Here is a 16190-nt window from a genome sequence, read left to right on the forward strand (position 1 = left end):
GGGGCAGCCACTCCTAGGAACAACTTGATCTAATGGCAATGGCATGTTCAATAAGGTAAACCCATATTTAATAAGGGGCGCTATTGTGGGGGGAACACATGCTCCAAACTGCACCTCAGAGTGTGCAGACAACGTGGGTGGTATGGCTGTCAAATGCTGTGGGAGCTTTTTAAGTCACGTCCGACACTGCCTTGCTGCTGTGGAGGCCATATCTCCTGCTGTAATTGACAGCTATACCAACCACACTAAGGTGCCGTTTGGGGCCATACTAAGGCCTCGGACATGGTCAAAAAGACCGTGGTGAGGCACGCTGAGGGGAAAGATTATCCCTATCAGCGCGGCTTTATGCAGGAGACAGGCAAGTTTAAATTTTGCCGCTCATGCAAGCGCAGGGCCGGTCACGTGACTGCCATAAGCCAATGGCAGTCCGTGACCTCGGTGTCGTGACGTGGCGCGCTAGCCCCGCCTCCCGATCCGCCTCCAGGCATGGCTCCTGAAAGCCTCCCACCCGGCACACAAGCGCGCTCGCTGACGCTCATGCAGGGACAAGAAAAATCTCCTGCTTGAGCAGGAGAGCATGAGCGTCAGCGCTGCCCAGCTCTCCTCCCTGCACCATGTCCCAGGCCTAAGTGCACCAACCCTACATGGGCTCATAAACATACTAGGAACTCCTCCCACAGGAGGCAGGAACGATGCACAGCCGTCGTGAAAGAGCGAGAGAAGGCTGGGATGGTGACTAAAAAAACTTTATTGAGGCAAAGTGTAGTACTGACGGATCCTCTGACGCGTTTCAGCCCATGAGGCCTTTGTCAAAGAGTGATCCGTCAGTGAAACTGGACATCCTGATATAGCACGTTCAAACTCAAACACCTGTGATTGCTGCTCATCATAAACATACTAAAATGCCTGGGAGTCGCCATTACATTTTATTTTTTGCAAATGCCTTGGACACACCTTTTAGGAATCCCTGTATGAGTGTGCCCTGAGAAGTGTTACACTTCCAACACAAAGTCAAATTACAGATCCCTGCTGTTTGTTTATCTGGACTAAAATACTTTCATTCTTTTAGGATGTTACTAGACAAATAAATTATGATAGAATGTTTCCAGATATTACACATGCTTTAAAATTGTTTCTGACTATAACTTGGTGAGCAAATCCTCATGTGTACATACGCCTCAATTTAAAATGTTATTTGGAACCATGAAAGCAGAGAGTACCGTAGTAATGTCATGGAGCCAGGCGCCCCTGCTGGCAATTCTACCATAGACTGGAGCAATGAGATTGGCATTACAACTAAAGGAAACAGGTTTGGGGGTGCTAAATGACAATTATATGACCCAAATTATTGAGGACCTAACTAGGAGAGGAGCAATACTGGATTTGGTCATTGGAACATTTGGGAAACAGTGATCATAACATGGTCTCATTTGAAATAAATGATCAAAAAACATATATTATATGGGTTTAACAAAGACTTTACATTTTAGAAAGTCAGATTTTAATAAATTGTGGAATAATCTGCAAGGAATAAATTGGGATTACATTTTTGGAGGGAAAATGTAGAAGTTAAATGGGCAGTCTTTATAACATTGTTAGATAAGTACACTTACCCTTATAATAAATAAATAATAAAAGAATACAGTTTAAACCAATGTGGCTGACTAAACAAATAAGGGATTAAATGGAAAGGAAGAGGAATGTAACAAAAGTTGAAAAAGGACAATCAAATTATCAAAACTGTTAAATAATAAAGACTTGCAATAGCAAGTAAAATGGAAAAAAAACGGAGGAAATACCTTATTTCCCTCTGTATTTACCAAGGAGGAGTCAAGTGCAAAAATATTGTAACAGGAGGAAGCCACAACCTCTATATTAATAAACAATTGGTTAATTGATGAATAAGTGTATAGGCAGCTTGATAAAAATTAAAGTAAATAAAGCACGTGGCCCTGATGCCATACACCCTAGGGTTCTTTAAGGAGCTAAATTCAGCAATAACCAAACCATTACATCTAATATTCAAGGACTCAATTTCCACAAGCCTAGTACCACAAATTGGCATAAAGCAGACCTGGTGCCTATATTTAAAAAGGGAGCTAGATCACAACCAAGGAATTTTAGACATGTAAGCCTGACATCAATAATGGGGAAGTTACTTGAAGGTTTAGTAAGGGATCATTTTTGAGAATACCTAATGTATAACAACATTATTAGTAATAATCAGCATGGATTTATGAAGGATAAATCATGCCAAACTAAACTTATTAGTTTCTTTTAGGAGGCAGGTAGGAATTATCCAAGGCTAATACAGTTGATGTGGTCTACTCAGATTTAGCAAAACAAGACTTTTGCTATGGTACCACACAACAGGTTTGTGTACAAAATAAAGGAAATTGGTCTCGCTAAAAATATTTGCACCTGGATTGAAAACTGATTGAAGGATGGAGTACCTCAAGGTTCAGTACTGGGACCACTGTTTTTTAACTTGTTCATTAATGACCTAGAGGTTGGCATACACAGCAAAGTCTACATCTTTGCTGATGACACTAAATTGTGTAAGGCAGTAACATCAGAACAGGATGCAATTACTCTTCAGAAGGACTTGGATAAACTGGAAACTTGGGGCGGGTAAAGGGCAAATGAGATTGAATACAGATGAATGTAAGGCTATGCATTTGGGAAATAAACACACAGGTACCCAGCAAGCTCTAAGGAACCCCAAATTACCATATATCAATTGGAGTGCTAGTGGGCATGGCTAAATGTATACAACAACATACAAAGAAGCCCAAAGCTACATCCAATATGATAAAAATACATAGTGAAATACCTATATATCTCTTGAAAAATGGTAATTTAGTTAAACCCTTTGGCCAAAGCGTTATAAGCCTGCTAGCCACATCAAGGCATGACCATTAGCAGTTCCTAACACTAACTGATTAAAATTCTAGCACTCCAATTTACACTTATATACATATATAATTTTTGGGGTTCCTTAGAGCTTGCTGGGTATCTGTGTGTTTATTAACTTTGTCCATCTGGTCTCAGCTGTTTTGGAGGTCAGTGGCCCCTCCCTCCCAGGGTTTAAGCTCGCCTTTCCCCTCTTTCCAAGTGAGCAATTCTTGCATGCAGCTGGTTGTGACAGATCCAATGCGATCATTCTTCCTCTAATTATTGAGGTAAATAAGAATTTTAATCAGTTAGTGTTAGGACCTGCTAATGGTCATGATTTGATGTGGCTAGCAGGCTTACACCGCTTTGGCCAAAGGGTTAACCCTTTTTCAAGAGATATCTAGGTATTTCACTGTGTATTTTTGTCACATTGGATGTAGCTTTGAGCTTCTTGTTTTTTTGTTATATGATTTTAGGAACAAGAATAAACAGACTACTTACAAATTAAATGGGTCAAATTTAGGTCAACCCTTGATGGAGAAGGATTTGGGAGTGCTTGTAGACAGCAGGCTTAACAATTGTGCCCAATGTCAGGCAGTAACTGCAATAGCAAATAAGATCTTATCTTGCCTTAAACGTGGTATGGATGGAAGGGATGTAAGCATAATAATTCCACTGTATAAAGCATTAGTAACACCAAACCTTGAACATGGAGTACAGTTTTGGGCACCACTCCATAAAAAAAGACAATATGGATCTAGAAAGGGTGCAGATAAGAGCCACCAAATTAATAGAGGTTACATCTGTCTTAGGAGGAGAGGCTAACTAAATTAAATTTGTTCACATTAGAAAAGAGGCATCTAAGAGGGGATATGATAACTTTATACAAGTAGCTTTCAAAATATAAACTATTCATCCCAAGGGCAGTACAAGGGTCATCCCTTAGTCTTGGAAAGCAGATTTCACCAACAACAAAGGAAAGGGTTCTTTACAGTAAGGACAGTTAAAATATGGAATTCATTACCCATGGAGACTGTGATAGCATAAGTATCTGTTGTTTAAATTTAACATAGGTTGAACTCGATAGACATACAGTATGTTTTTTTTCAACTTAATCTACTATGTAACGCCAAATCCACGGGCTATCATCTGACAGAGACCTCTCTAACAGGCCCCCTCCACCCTCAGAAACTGCAGGTAGTCACACTTGACTTCCCTCTTTATTTGGTCTAGCCTTTAGATCCAACGTTTGCCTCTTTTTCTGTGATCGCGTTGTCATCTTGGGGTATTCCCCTATCTAAGATCGCTTTTTGTGTAGCACCGGTTTGGGTGTTTATATAGTTTATTTATAATTGTGCGCCGGGTATCAGCGGAGCTGAAGGTCTATGCCACCATAACCGTTCACATCGCGAATGCGCCTCCGGTCCAGCCTTCATCTTTTTTGTAGAGGTGAGGGCCCACACTTAAGTAAATGTCTCTGCAAGCTAAAATCTGGATTTTTCTCCTCTAAAATATTTCAGGATAGATTCTTTTCTGAAATGACAACGTTGACTGGAAACTGTCAGTGTCAGATCAAAAACGTAAAATTTTGCTTCGACTGTCAATTTTTGGCCCGAAATTTGGCACAGCATAGGCAAAGGGAATTTGACTGAGTTCACACATATCTACTGTTACTGTTTAGTTAAACCCTGAAGCTATTGTATATCAACATCCTTTGACTTAACCTTTCCCTGCACTTCCACTTGATTCTGAATATGGGAAGATAATTACAGTGCTACCCACACTAATACACAATCATTTGCGATTAACAAATACTCCACAATGGATCCAAAGTAAAATGAGATAATTATTACATTTGCTTTTGGCTTATTTGAAGTGGAATACCAAAGTATTATCAGCTAAATAAAAACTTATCTTGAAATTTATTTTTGACTCAGCAGCTGTGTTATGGTACAGGAAAATTACAACTGATTTTAATATAGTCTTCTTTTCTAACTTACATAGCAACCCCTTGATGGGGTTAGCAGGCTTCAATAGTGTTTTGATCAAAAGATCAAACTTCTAACTAAAGGATTCCCTTGTTAATAGGTTCTAAATGTAGAATGTTACTAGTAAATTGCAAGCCAATTTGGGAGGATTGCAGGAATTGTACTTTTGTCTTCCATAAATGTAAAGCCAATATTTTTACCAGCTGCATACTTCACAAAGGGAGGAGCCCAGGTTACATGTATTTGTTTTCCATAAATGTTAGGCTCATTTTATTCTTATCTGCATACTCCATAAAGGTAATGAATTATTGTGTCACTGATACATTCCGTTATAGGGGTTCGGTTGTAGCTCACCTGGTTCTGTTTTACTAAACAGTTCTTTGGAGGTGCCTGGCCCCTCCTTTCAGGTTCAGTTTCAATCTAAACTTCACTCTCCACTGAAGAGAGGGTGAATTGACAGAAATAAGAGAAATGTGTATGTATTATTATTTTTCACTAGGTAATTTGTGCACTCACAGTTTTCCTTCATAATAAAGGAACGTTGTTACTGGATTATGTCAGTTTCTAATGGCACTAAATCACAAACACAAATAACATTATGCTTCATTCATTTAATCCTTTCAGGGCACGTCCACATATTTCACCAAGCTTAGTCCATAGGACATGAAGACATTGTATTCATTCAGTTTAGATACCTGCTATATTTGTAGTTTCCCATGATGGGGCTAGCGGGCTTGAATCATGTTTTGATGCAACTAAATGACTCTTTCGTTATTAGACTTAGGTTCTAAATGTAGACAGTTCCCTAGTAAATTGTGTGGAAATTGTATTTTTGTTTTCCATAAATATTAAGACTCAGTTTAATTTTAGATATCTTGGCATTATTTGTTTGAATAACCAGATAATATTTAAAAAAAAATATATATATATACTACTGTGGATCATTGCTGGGCTTTTAAATGTTTGCATACTTAGTCAGCCTTATTTACTTTTTGTCCAAAATACCTCAAGAAATATTGTTTTATGTCCACTAATTAGTGTCTTGCTACATCTCTATCATGGGCCTATAAAAAAAAGGTGGAGAATTGGGAATGCTGACTTCTCACGCCAAACTTCAAGAACGTTCGGTGGGATAAAGTGATCGAAATATATTGAAATGGATCTTGGAGGTTGACTGATGCTAATATGTCCACTGGCTGCAGAATGTTCACTACAGATCTCAGTGACTAGTTTGAATGACCTGCCTTTGAGAAATTAATTGACATATTCCAGGTTGAACACTGGACGGAAACCTCACAGAGCTTTGGAAACCATGAACAGGTTGGTATACACACCCTTATTGTGCTGTTCTTGTGGAACCTTCTGAATTACTTACTGTAGACACATGACCTGGATGGTCCATTATGACCATTAAATAAAGTCAGACGTTTATTTTGGCATCTGGGAAACCTCAAAAACAAATCAGTCCTTTCTTGGAACCCTTAAACATACTAGGCCAGGCATATCCGCTTGATACTATCTCTAGCACCCATGCATTTGATGTCGTGTTGACCCATACATCCCTGAAAATAGATATTCTTTTTTCTATCGGATCCATTCTTAGGGACAGGGTCTGCTGAATTTCAGAAGGAAGGGCTGCAATCGTCGCAGCCAGCAGACCACATCACCGCCACATGCGATAGCAGCACCAAAAACAGTAAGTCTAGCTATATCTGTAACTAAACAAAACACAGAACCCCAGCAAGTTCTTTTTGGGAACCCCTGATCCCCCACAAAATATATATATATATATATATATATATATATATATATATATGTGTGTCAAAATGGAGTGCTATTGAGTGTGGCATATGTATACAACAGACGACAGAGAAGCCCAATGCTACATCCAACATGACAGAAATACACAGTAAAATACTTATATATTCTCTTGAAATAGGGTCATTTAGTTTAACCCTTTGGCCAAAGTGTTGTAAGCTTGTGAGCCACGACAAGGCAGACACCTGTTCGCAAGGTCTAGCACTACCAGATAAAATACTACTAATATATCTCTATTAGGATTACAATTCTCATTTACCTCTATTAGGACCAGTGGGTCTATATCCATCCTGTTTCAGCTGTTGGAGGTTGGTGGCTCCTCCTTCCCAGGTTTTAAGGTAATAGAACAATGTTCTGGTAAATAGTGCTCTAATGACTGTGGTAACTAGTCTATTAAAGACAAAATAATGTGCATAATCTTGATTGAAGAGCTTCATTAAACAGGAAAGTGCAGATAAAGTGAGTGCTGGGGTACACAGGTAAGCGCTGAATGATAAGACACATATGTATCATGTCCTGGAAAGTGCTATAAATGAAGATTTAATGGCTCCACTAAATCACTTCCAATGGGACTCTATCTCAAGCGCTGACATCCACCGTGTGTATATATCCCAATAACCAATACAAAGGTGACTCACATGCGTAATCCTTGTGTTCTTCTGTGGGCATGCATCCCCTGGAATCAATAGAGCGTGATCCTCCGAAAAGGTAGGTGAAGCGGAGCACAGCCGTGCTAGTAAGGGATATTGCAGGATAACAGCCAGTAGAATAAAAAACTTTTTTATTAGGACAACATGGTGCAGACAGGAAAAACTCTTACGCGTTTCACACCACGATTAGCGCTTCGTCAGAGAGTCTCTGACGAAGCGCCAATCGTGGCGTGAAACGCGTAAGAGTTTTTCCTGTCTGCACCATGTTGTCCTAATAAAGAAGTTTTTTATTCTACTGGCTGTTATCCTGCAATATCCCTTACTAGCACGGCTGTGCTCCGCTTCACCTACCTTTTCGGAGTATCACTCTTCCCAGGTTTTAAGCCCGCCCCTCCCCACTTCCCTAGTTTGCAGGTCCTTTCATTATGCTGGATATAGACCCACTGTGGTCTTTCTCCCTCCTAATAGAGGTAAATGAGAATTTTAATCCTAATAGAGGTATATTAGTATTTTATCTGGTAGTGTTAGGCCTTGCGAACAGGTGTCTGCCTTTTTGTGGCTCGCAAGCTTACAACGCTTTGGTCAAAGGGTTAAACTAAATGACCCTATTTCAAGAGAATATATAAGTATTTTACTGTGTATTTCTGTCATGTTGGATGTAGCATTGGGCTTCTCTGTCGTCTGTTGTATATATCTGTACCTAACCTGCCGATCAATCCGTTATCCTGTGATCGATTAGTGAACATCCTCCTCCCTGGGTTTACCTAATGGCCGACTTTCAATCAATTCTTCATATTACAAAGGGTAACATTGTCTATTGTTAGAGCGTTCAGTTGTGCCACAATCTTCTAGTTGAAACACTATACTTTACTCTATGTAGCCAAGTCTCCCTAGGCAACTAATTCTCTGGCCTCTCCAACACAGTAAGTCCCAGTAAAGAACGGGTAGTGTTAGGAGTAAATCCTTCAGGGCCTGGGTATGTTATCATATGTATGTTAGTTGATACAGTTCAGTAGTCGCCTGGTATTACATGGGGGGCCTTTGACTGATAGGAGGCCGACTTACAAGCCACTCCCTTGGGAAGGAGGGGCTCTCTCTCTAGAGGTTAGAGTAAGGGTTTTGGGAGGGAGTTCTGTGCTGATACCTCTGAGTGGAGGAAGCACCAGAAAAGCCTCTCCTAGATAGGAGTGGGGCTGAGGCCTTGCCCTGTTAGGGGATAAGGTGTGTTGAAGAGAGGTGCTTAGGGCCTAAGAGAGAGATGCACTGGATCTATATCATGAATACACTGCATCCCAATGGTATAAATACAGATTGGGAGCTCAAGCATTTTTTAGTTTAATAAATGAAGAATGTTTAAGTATTGGCTTTTTTCTGCTCTTATATTGTTATAATTTTGGTTTAATATAAATACATGCTACTGTTCACCATACTGATTATTATGTATACTCTGATATATCAGAATTTTTACTATTATCATTATTATTCTTAATATGGTTATGGTATGGTTATATTATTATTATTTTATTTATGTTTTCATTTGACAATCTCTTATCTTTATATAGATATAAGATAGGTTAATATTCTATGATTGATATAATTATTATTTCATTATATCCAGTGATTATAATATATTTTTAAATATTTACTGATTCTTTATCTATTACCCTGTTTTTTATCTATTTTGATTAGTGTAGCCATGTATAAAAATGGTATACAGTTCTTTCTCATGCTGGCAATAAAACCTGGTAAGTATGCAGGATTGCCAACATCAATCATGGGGGTTTGCCCTCACACCCTGGTGAGGTGTCATATGTACACAAGGGGAGTGGTAACATGCTCTGTGTCCACTATTAGTGATACAAGAGGAGTGGCTGTTTTCTGAGTCTATATAAGACACAGCACTGCCTAAAGTTAGGTTAATCAAGTGTGCTTTGTAGTGGTTGGAGTTCAAGTTCAAAGGGATCAGTGATGGTCCAGTTCTGGAGGTCTGCAGCAGTTAAGGATGTCAGATATAGTCTATAATATTTGCACTGTGATCAGGGACCTGACACAGGTGGTGATCTCCTTGAGGGGAGAGGTGACCCAACTCCATTGGGAGGGAAGGACCTTCTGAAGGAATGTACAGCACAACCATGAGTGGCTAGAACGACCGCTGCGAGGGGCAGACTGCCTGAGATGATAATAAAGATGCCCAGGTTCAACAGACCCTTGCTGTGTATGTGTGGAGTCATTGCACAGAAGGAGGCACCACATAGGAGGTCCTCATCAGTCACATCCCCCTGCGGATGCAGAGATCCTGATGAGGTGGAGGCGCTGCATCAGATGTGAGTAGGACCCCACTTCCTCAGATGCCTGTCGTGCTGATATCCCCATACCAACCCAGGGGGTGACTCAGGAGTCCTGTAAGCCAGCATGTGCACCACAAGACATACATACATGTAATGGGGCCAGTAGACCACAGGGGCCAATGTGAGATTGGGTGGGTCTGGAAAAACCGTTACATTAGGTTATTTCTATTAGTAGTTTTTTATTTTATTTAAATCCTTTCCTTGTTTTTACTCATGTCGCTCGTATGTTGGTTTTATATTATTTTTTGCTACTACTGTTTACACTATTTAACAGTAGTTTTGCAATAAGTTGTTTATCATTATTTGTTGTTTAAATGTACTATGTATACACTTGTATGTTGTTATCCCTCTCTCCCCTCTTGTACACCACTATGCTGTATAGATGGAACGGCAGTCTCATTAATTAATTTGCAGCTGCATGTAGGAGTTACCGTCCTTAATCAATTTATTATTAACCTATCACAGTCTAGTTGGGGGTATATAGAGGAGCATGAGATGGTTCACCATTCACTCTTTGACAAAGTCCCTTGCGGGATGAAACGCATCAGAGGTTCCTAGCTTCGTGATGTTTGTTCCTTTTTTCCAATAAAATAGTCGTTTTTTGTTAGAGCTGCGTGTGGTTCCCTACTTACCTCAGTGCACCGTTTCTTCGTTTGGCGGTGTCGGGAAGAGCCTGGGCAAACGGCAGCGCTACATAAAGGGAGCCGTTTGCCACAACAATTGCAGTAGCCCCAGACTATTTTATGCTCAGGAGAGGCACCACGAGCAGACATAATACCGCAGCAGGCAGACACACATTGACTGTGCTCCTACCATCTGGGAGAGAACTGATCCTAAAACATATCTGATCAGGGGGTTTGACCTTAACCAGGAGCTATAATTGGCTGATATGTCCACTCCACCTCACAGGGAGAGGTCTATCACCATGCTACTTCAAGCATATCTGTCTTGAAGCCTCGCAGACAACACTTCCGGTTACTGACCCGCACTTCCAGTCGCACACCCATAATTACGGTTTGGCTTGCGAGGCATCCGCAGGCCTGCCTGGTGGGCCACATGGCAGAAGATGCTGAATCAGCATGGAGGGGCCACTATGGTCTGCAGACCAGGTAAGTCTTGAGCAGCACTGTTCCTCTAGCAAGCAGCTGCATGCAATATGACTCTGGCATGGAGGCAATTTGTGAAGAATCCAAGAGGGAGCCCTATGTTACCTCAAGGCAGGTAGGGTCAAGAATAACTGTATTGAGAGGGTCACAGCATCCTTTTAAAGTTGGAAGGATGGTGCTACCCCAAAATAGCAGGGGCCAAATCCCCATTCATGTGCACTGTCATGGGGACGCTAGAAAAATGTTAAGCTATATTTTGGATTGCCTCCACTGAAAGGATTTGGTTAACTTTTGTAATGAATGGCATCTCCTCCAATACAAGTTATTTTGCTTGAATCACAACCTGCATTCTCAGCTCTTATTTAAAGCTGCTAATATATGCTTTGGAAAACTTCCAATAATTATATTGCCATTTTCATTAACAAAGACCCGGATGTTTGGTGATGCAACAGTCTTAGAGCAACATGAGTGATTTGGCAGTTTACAGAGTTGGCATTTGGTGTCAAAGCAAACTTTTATTTGTATTGCTCTTTTTGCAACCAAAAAAAAATCCTTTTAGTACAAAATGCTTTCTGGACAAGATATGTGAACTGACCAGCTGTTTATACATGTCCGCGGCACTAACTACCAAAATAATTTCTCTAGAAGGTACAGAAAAATATATTAAATACTTTAAATTGTAGGACAATAATATGCGATTGGGATAAATATTTTTGACAATAAGGGGCCCGGTAACCTCTTCCATGCTAAAGCTGCCTGGTTGACACTTCTTTCACAGTGATGGGATTGGCAGAGTTGTACATCAGTGGCTAAAGCATTTCTATGTTTTTCACCTTCTTTGAAAGCAGTACAGTTGGCTGCATGTTTATTTACTGATCTGGTTTAATAATGCTAGAAAATGTTAAGCCTATGCCAGATTTAGTCACACAAAGTTATACAGATTCTGTATAGCCAACATTATTGCAAGCCGTGCTGCCTCCAGTGGGTGAAATTGCATGATAGCCCTGCCTCCTTTTCTCACTCTGCTGATTCAAAACAATGGCCACTTCTCCCGCTGGTGTGTTGTGTATTGTTATTATTATTATTACCATTTCATTGTGAAGCGCCAACAAATTCCACAGTGTGGTACAATGGGGTACAGAGTTATCTGTATGTCCCGCTGCAGTGCTCCTTGGGTTGAAATAATGTTGCCTACATCTGTATGTGGGCTTAAGAAGTAGCTTCGTGTCATGAAAACTGCCTTTGGAGCAGATAAACCCAGTGTGAATCCCATTGTCAACTTTCATTGTGACCTTGGGCAAAATCACTGTATCTATGTGCTTCAAGCACCAACGTTTTTTGCGAAAGGGAATTTATTGTGCCTGAAAAATCTATGTACATCACTGCATTGTCAGTGCTATATAAGAAAACATACTCTTATTAGAGGTACATATTAATTGGCTATAGTGAATTGAATGCAATGATTACCTTTAACAAATAGCCTTGTTGTTGATTTATGATCAGTAACATGTAAATGTTCTGCCTGCCCACAGCCTAATTACCAAGTAACAAAACACTTATTACAAAGATTACTGTACAAAGAACAAAATCAACTCAAATATACAGTATGTGAAATCCATTAAGATTCAGCAAGCCAGGTAGAAGCAGCGCAAAACCATGGGAGTCAGGGTCACAAAAATGGAGTATAAAAAAAATCTCATTATTCTTCAGAGATACTGTAGGTAAAAAGAAGGCACCAAAAGGCACTCCTACGTGTTTCGCACCAGAAGGGGCTTTGTGAAACATGAGTGTTTGGATTTATTCTCTTATCCATAAAAGTCTGGTCTCTTACTGAAGATACTTTTCTATGGCAACACCCAATGAGGACTTAGGGGTGCAGATTCCCATATAATTTGCACACCTTTACCTTAAGGAAACAAATAATTGCATGTTTATGAAGACGTTTGTAAGACATTTTTCAATATAACTCTATGACCCACTCAAAATGAAGATCTCTATGAATGTGTTTTGATCTCTTCAAAGTACTGTATATCTTTTTTGGGAGATGCTTTCCTGAAAGTATTTGAGCATCCATGCACAATTTTGACTACAGCAATCCATTCAGAACCTATTTTTATTCTAATAATGTAATATTGCACTATGACTTAAGAGTCACCAGTGGTGTTTTTGTACAGTATGTTACTGTACATGTTTCCAGAAACCTACTGTAAGCACAAATAACTTATTTTATATGTGAACTACAATAAATAACTTAGCAGTAATCAGGAAAATGTGGCAGTTAAAGCATTGTCTGCAGTCAATATTGCAGCATTATTCATACTAATTTCAATTTCAGCAGGGGAACCTGGTTCAATTCCCGGTGTCGGCACCTTGGGAAAGTCACCTTATATCCCTTTGCCTCAGGCACCAAAAATAGATTGTAAGCTCCACGGGGCAGGGACCTGTGCATGCAAAATGTCTCTGTAAAACCTAGCAGCGCTATACAAGAACATATTTTTTTAAAATACAGTATGATGTTTCTAGTTCCTATCCCCCAAAAATTTGCTGGAATGCCATTTCCCCGAGAACAGTAAAGCAAAGGTGTGCTATTAGAAAGCATTGTGTATACATGGATTAATTCAGACTGAAACATTTACTGTAGTAACAAATGTTCTTCTACCTGAACTTTGTACTCACCTTCTAACATGGGTGAAAGACACTGTGAAGTGGAACATAAAATTATTGCTGATATCTGCAATATTAGGTTTGCTTCTAAACATAAATAAAATTAATTTGTAACTACTTTACCATAAGAGCATCCTTGCAATGCTGAAAAAGCTTTATGAGGCCTTCTTCCGTAATGCACTGAGTATCATCATGACAACGGTAGAGGGTCAAGGACTCCGGGTGATGAAGCCCTATGTTGATCAGACAGTCATCAGTCAAGGAATGGCAATTTGTGATCTCAATTATCTTCCCTAAAAAAACAAAAGAATAATAGGTACTGACTATAGAACAGTTGCATTAAACATATGGAAAATACATTGATATACAGTACAGTACTAGAACCAGATTCCTACCCTCTATAGGATTCACAATGGATGCCTTTTCATATGGACAGCACACAAGAAAACTGATTCTAAAGAAAGTCAAAGCGATCTCAAATTCTAGGGCTGCAGGATGATGAGTTTTAGAGGCCCAATATCTTGCTAACGTTGTGGGCTCAAATTCATGAGAAAATTATGCATAGGTGAATTTATTATGACAAAGTAGACCAGGAAAATTTGACTGAGAGAGACCTATTCTACAGTATATACAGTTGTGTGAAAAGAAAGTACACCCTCTTTGAATTCCATGGTTTTACATATCAGGACATATTAACAATCATCTGTTCCTTAGCAGGTCTTAAAATTAGGTAAATACAACCTCAGATGAACAACAACACATGCCATATTACACTGTGTCATGATTTATTTAACAAAAATAAAGCCAAAATGGAGAAGCCATGTGTGAAAAAACATAGAAACCATAGAGTTAAAAGAGGGTGTACTTTCTTTTTCACACAACTGTATATATCCCCTCAAACCTCTCTTCAAATAATATATGGGTTGCAATGAACCTGTGAGATATGCTAACGTTATATGCAAAGTATATTTAAATAAGTCACACCCCATACCTCAAAGATTTTCCTCTAAGTCTAAGGCCCCTTGTGATTCTGAGAACACTGGGGAGGATGACAGAACCCAGAAAGCAAAATGATAGAAAACAGGATTTAATTAGGGCAGCGACAAGCAATACTGGGTAAACAGTAAAGCAGGCATGGTAACATAAACAGGGACAGGAACTAACAAACAGGGACCAAGTGGCAGGACTGGGACATGGGCATGGACAGGTAAAGGGACGTGGACGGGCGTGAAAACAAAGTTGAAACGCCAGGAAGGAGCAACGTCCTGGACTTTAAATAGGGGTCTGAAGAGAAAGTGGGCGAGTCCTGGATTCTGAAACTGCAAATCCTCGCTAATCGCCAATGTATAGGTGATGAAGTGAGTACTGGTGTTATAACCAACATAACCAATACACACAACCTCTGCTATTGGTGGGAGGTTTTATGGGATATATATAGAAGTTGAGACTGTAGAAAAATAATTCTCTCTCCCCCTCCCCCTCTCTCTCCGAGAATGGCTTACAGAATACCAAAACCTGCAAATCCAAGAGAAAAAGAAGCTCAGCTACTATAATGTCCATTGATATCAAAACATTAATATAAAAATGAGTTTAGAGAGAGGTAAGGCACATCAGGGTGACTTGTGTCTTATTATTAGGCTGGGACATGACCAAGAGGCATAGCACTTCTGTATCTGAAAGTAGCCAAGTGACAAAGCTTCTTACACCCCTTCGGTCCTTGCAAAGCATTTTCCTAGTACAACCAATGGTGCAACCAAACACTCGGTGTAGCATCAACACAATCTGAATCTAATACTGTGCTAGAGCAAGGAAATGGAGGAAGCAGGCACACGGTCTTTCTAAAGGTGCATTTTATTGTGCCACCAAAGGTCCAACGTTTCGGCAATAGATTGCCTTTATCATTTATCATTTATCATTGCCCTCTAGAAAGACTGTGTGCCTGCTTCCATTTCCTTGCTCTAGTACCTGTGGGATGTCTGGACCTCCCTGGACACAGCGCACCGGCAGATAAGTACCCCCCTCCAGCACCTACCAGCGGTGTGCATGTGCTTCTCTATATATGTCTAATACTGTGCTACACAGTATTATGTGATTGAAGGAGCTGTAGTCAGTGTGAGTTTTCATGCAATAAAACTTACATGCTGTTTTTAATAAGCCAAGAACATCAGGGGACATATTTTGTAGTTAGTACTAAGCTACAAGACAGCTTACAGGGCTGTAAGACACAAAGGCCCAGATTTACTAAACTGTGCAATTCCATAAGACACCTTCTCTCACCTAAATGGGCTGTAAGGTGTCTAATGGCATAGCACTACTTAGTGAATATGGGCCTGAGTGAATGGCACGTAAGATGTCTTCCAGCGCTGCAAAGCATAGTCCTAAGTGTATGCAGATCTGACCCAGTGGCTTAGTGCATTTGCCTCTTAATTATGAAAATCTTCCATCGGTTTCAGGTCTATCTCGGACCACTGGGGGAATTACTTTACAGAATGATTGTACATGGACCAGAAAATGTGACACTCAGTTTTACTATTGTTTGCCTTTGAATCAACCCAAAGGGCCTTACTTGCGAGCCGCTGACAGTCTGCCCTGTCGCTATGCAACCGTATAAACATCCTGCATTTATCTATACGGAGTTGTAGGCACCATGCACCATGGGGCAGCACTATCACTTCTATATAAAACAAACACTTTGTCCAAAGAACAGATGATCAGTAACAT

The 16190-nt window shown here is 40.0% G+C and overlaps 1 protein-coding gene across 1 annotated transcript in view; it reads right to left on the reverse strand.

Annotated features, from left to right (window-relative positions):
* LOC142494110 (uncharacterized) overlaps positions 1-16190 on the reverse strand; it is a 181527-nt gene that overhangs the window by 101929 nt on the left and 63408 nt on the right. The window contains exon 8 of the mRNA XM_075598852.1: positions 13593-13762. Within this exon, the coding sequence (XP_075454967.1) occupies positions 13593-13762 (170 nt within the window). The remainder of the gene's footprint in view (positions 1-13592; positions 13763-16190) is intronic.

The sequence above is a fragment of the Ascaphus truei genome, chromosome 1, assembly GCF_040206685.1.
Source record: "Ascaphus truei isolate aAscTru1 chromosome 1, aAscTru1.hap1, whole genome shotgun sequence".
NCBI classification, from domain to species: domain Eukaryota; kingdom Metazoa; phylum Chordata; class Amphibia; order Anura; family Ascaphidae; genus Ascaphus; species Ascaphus truei.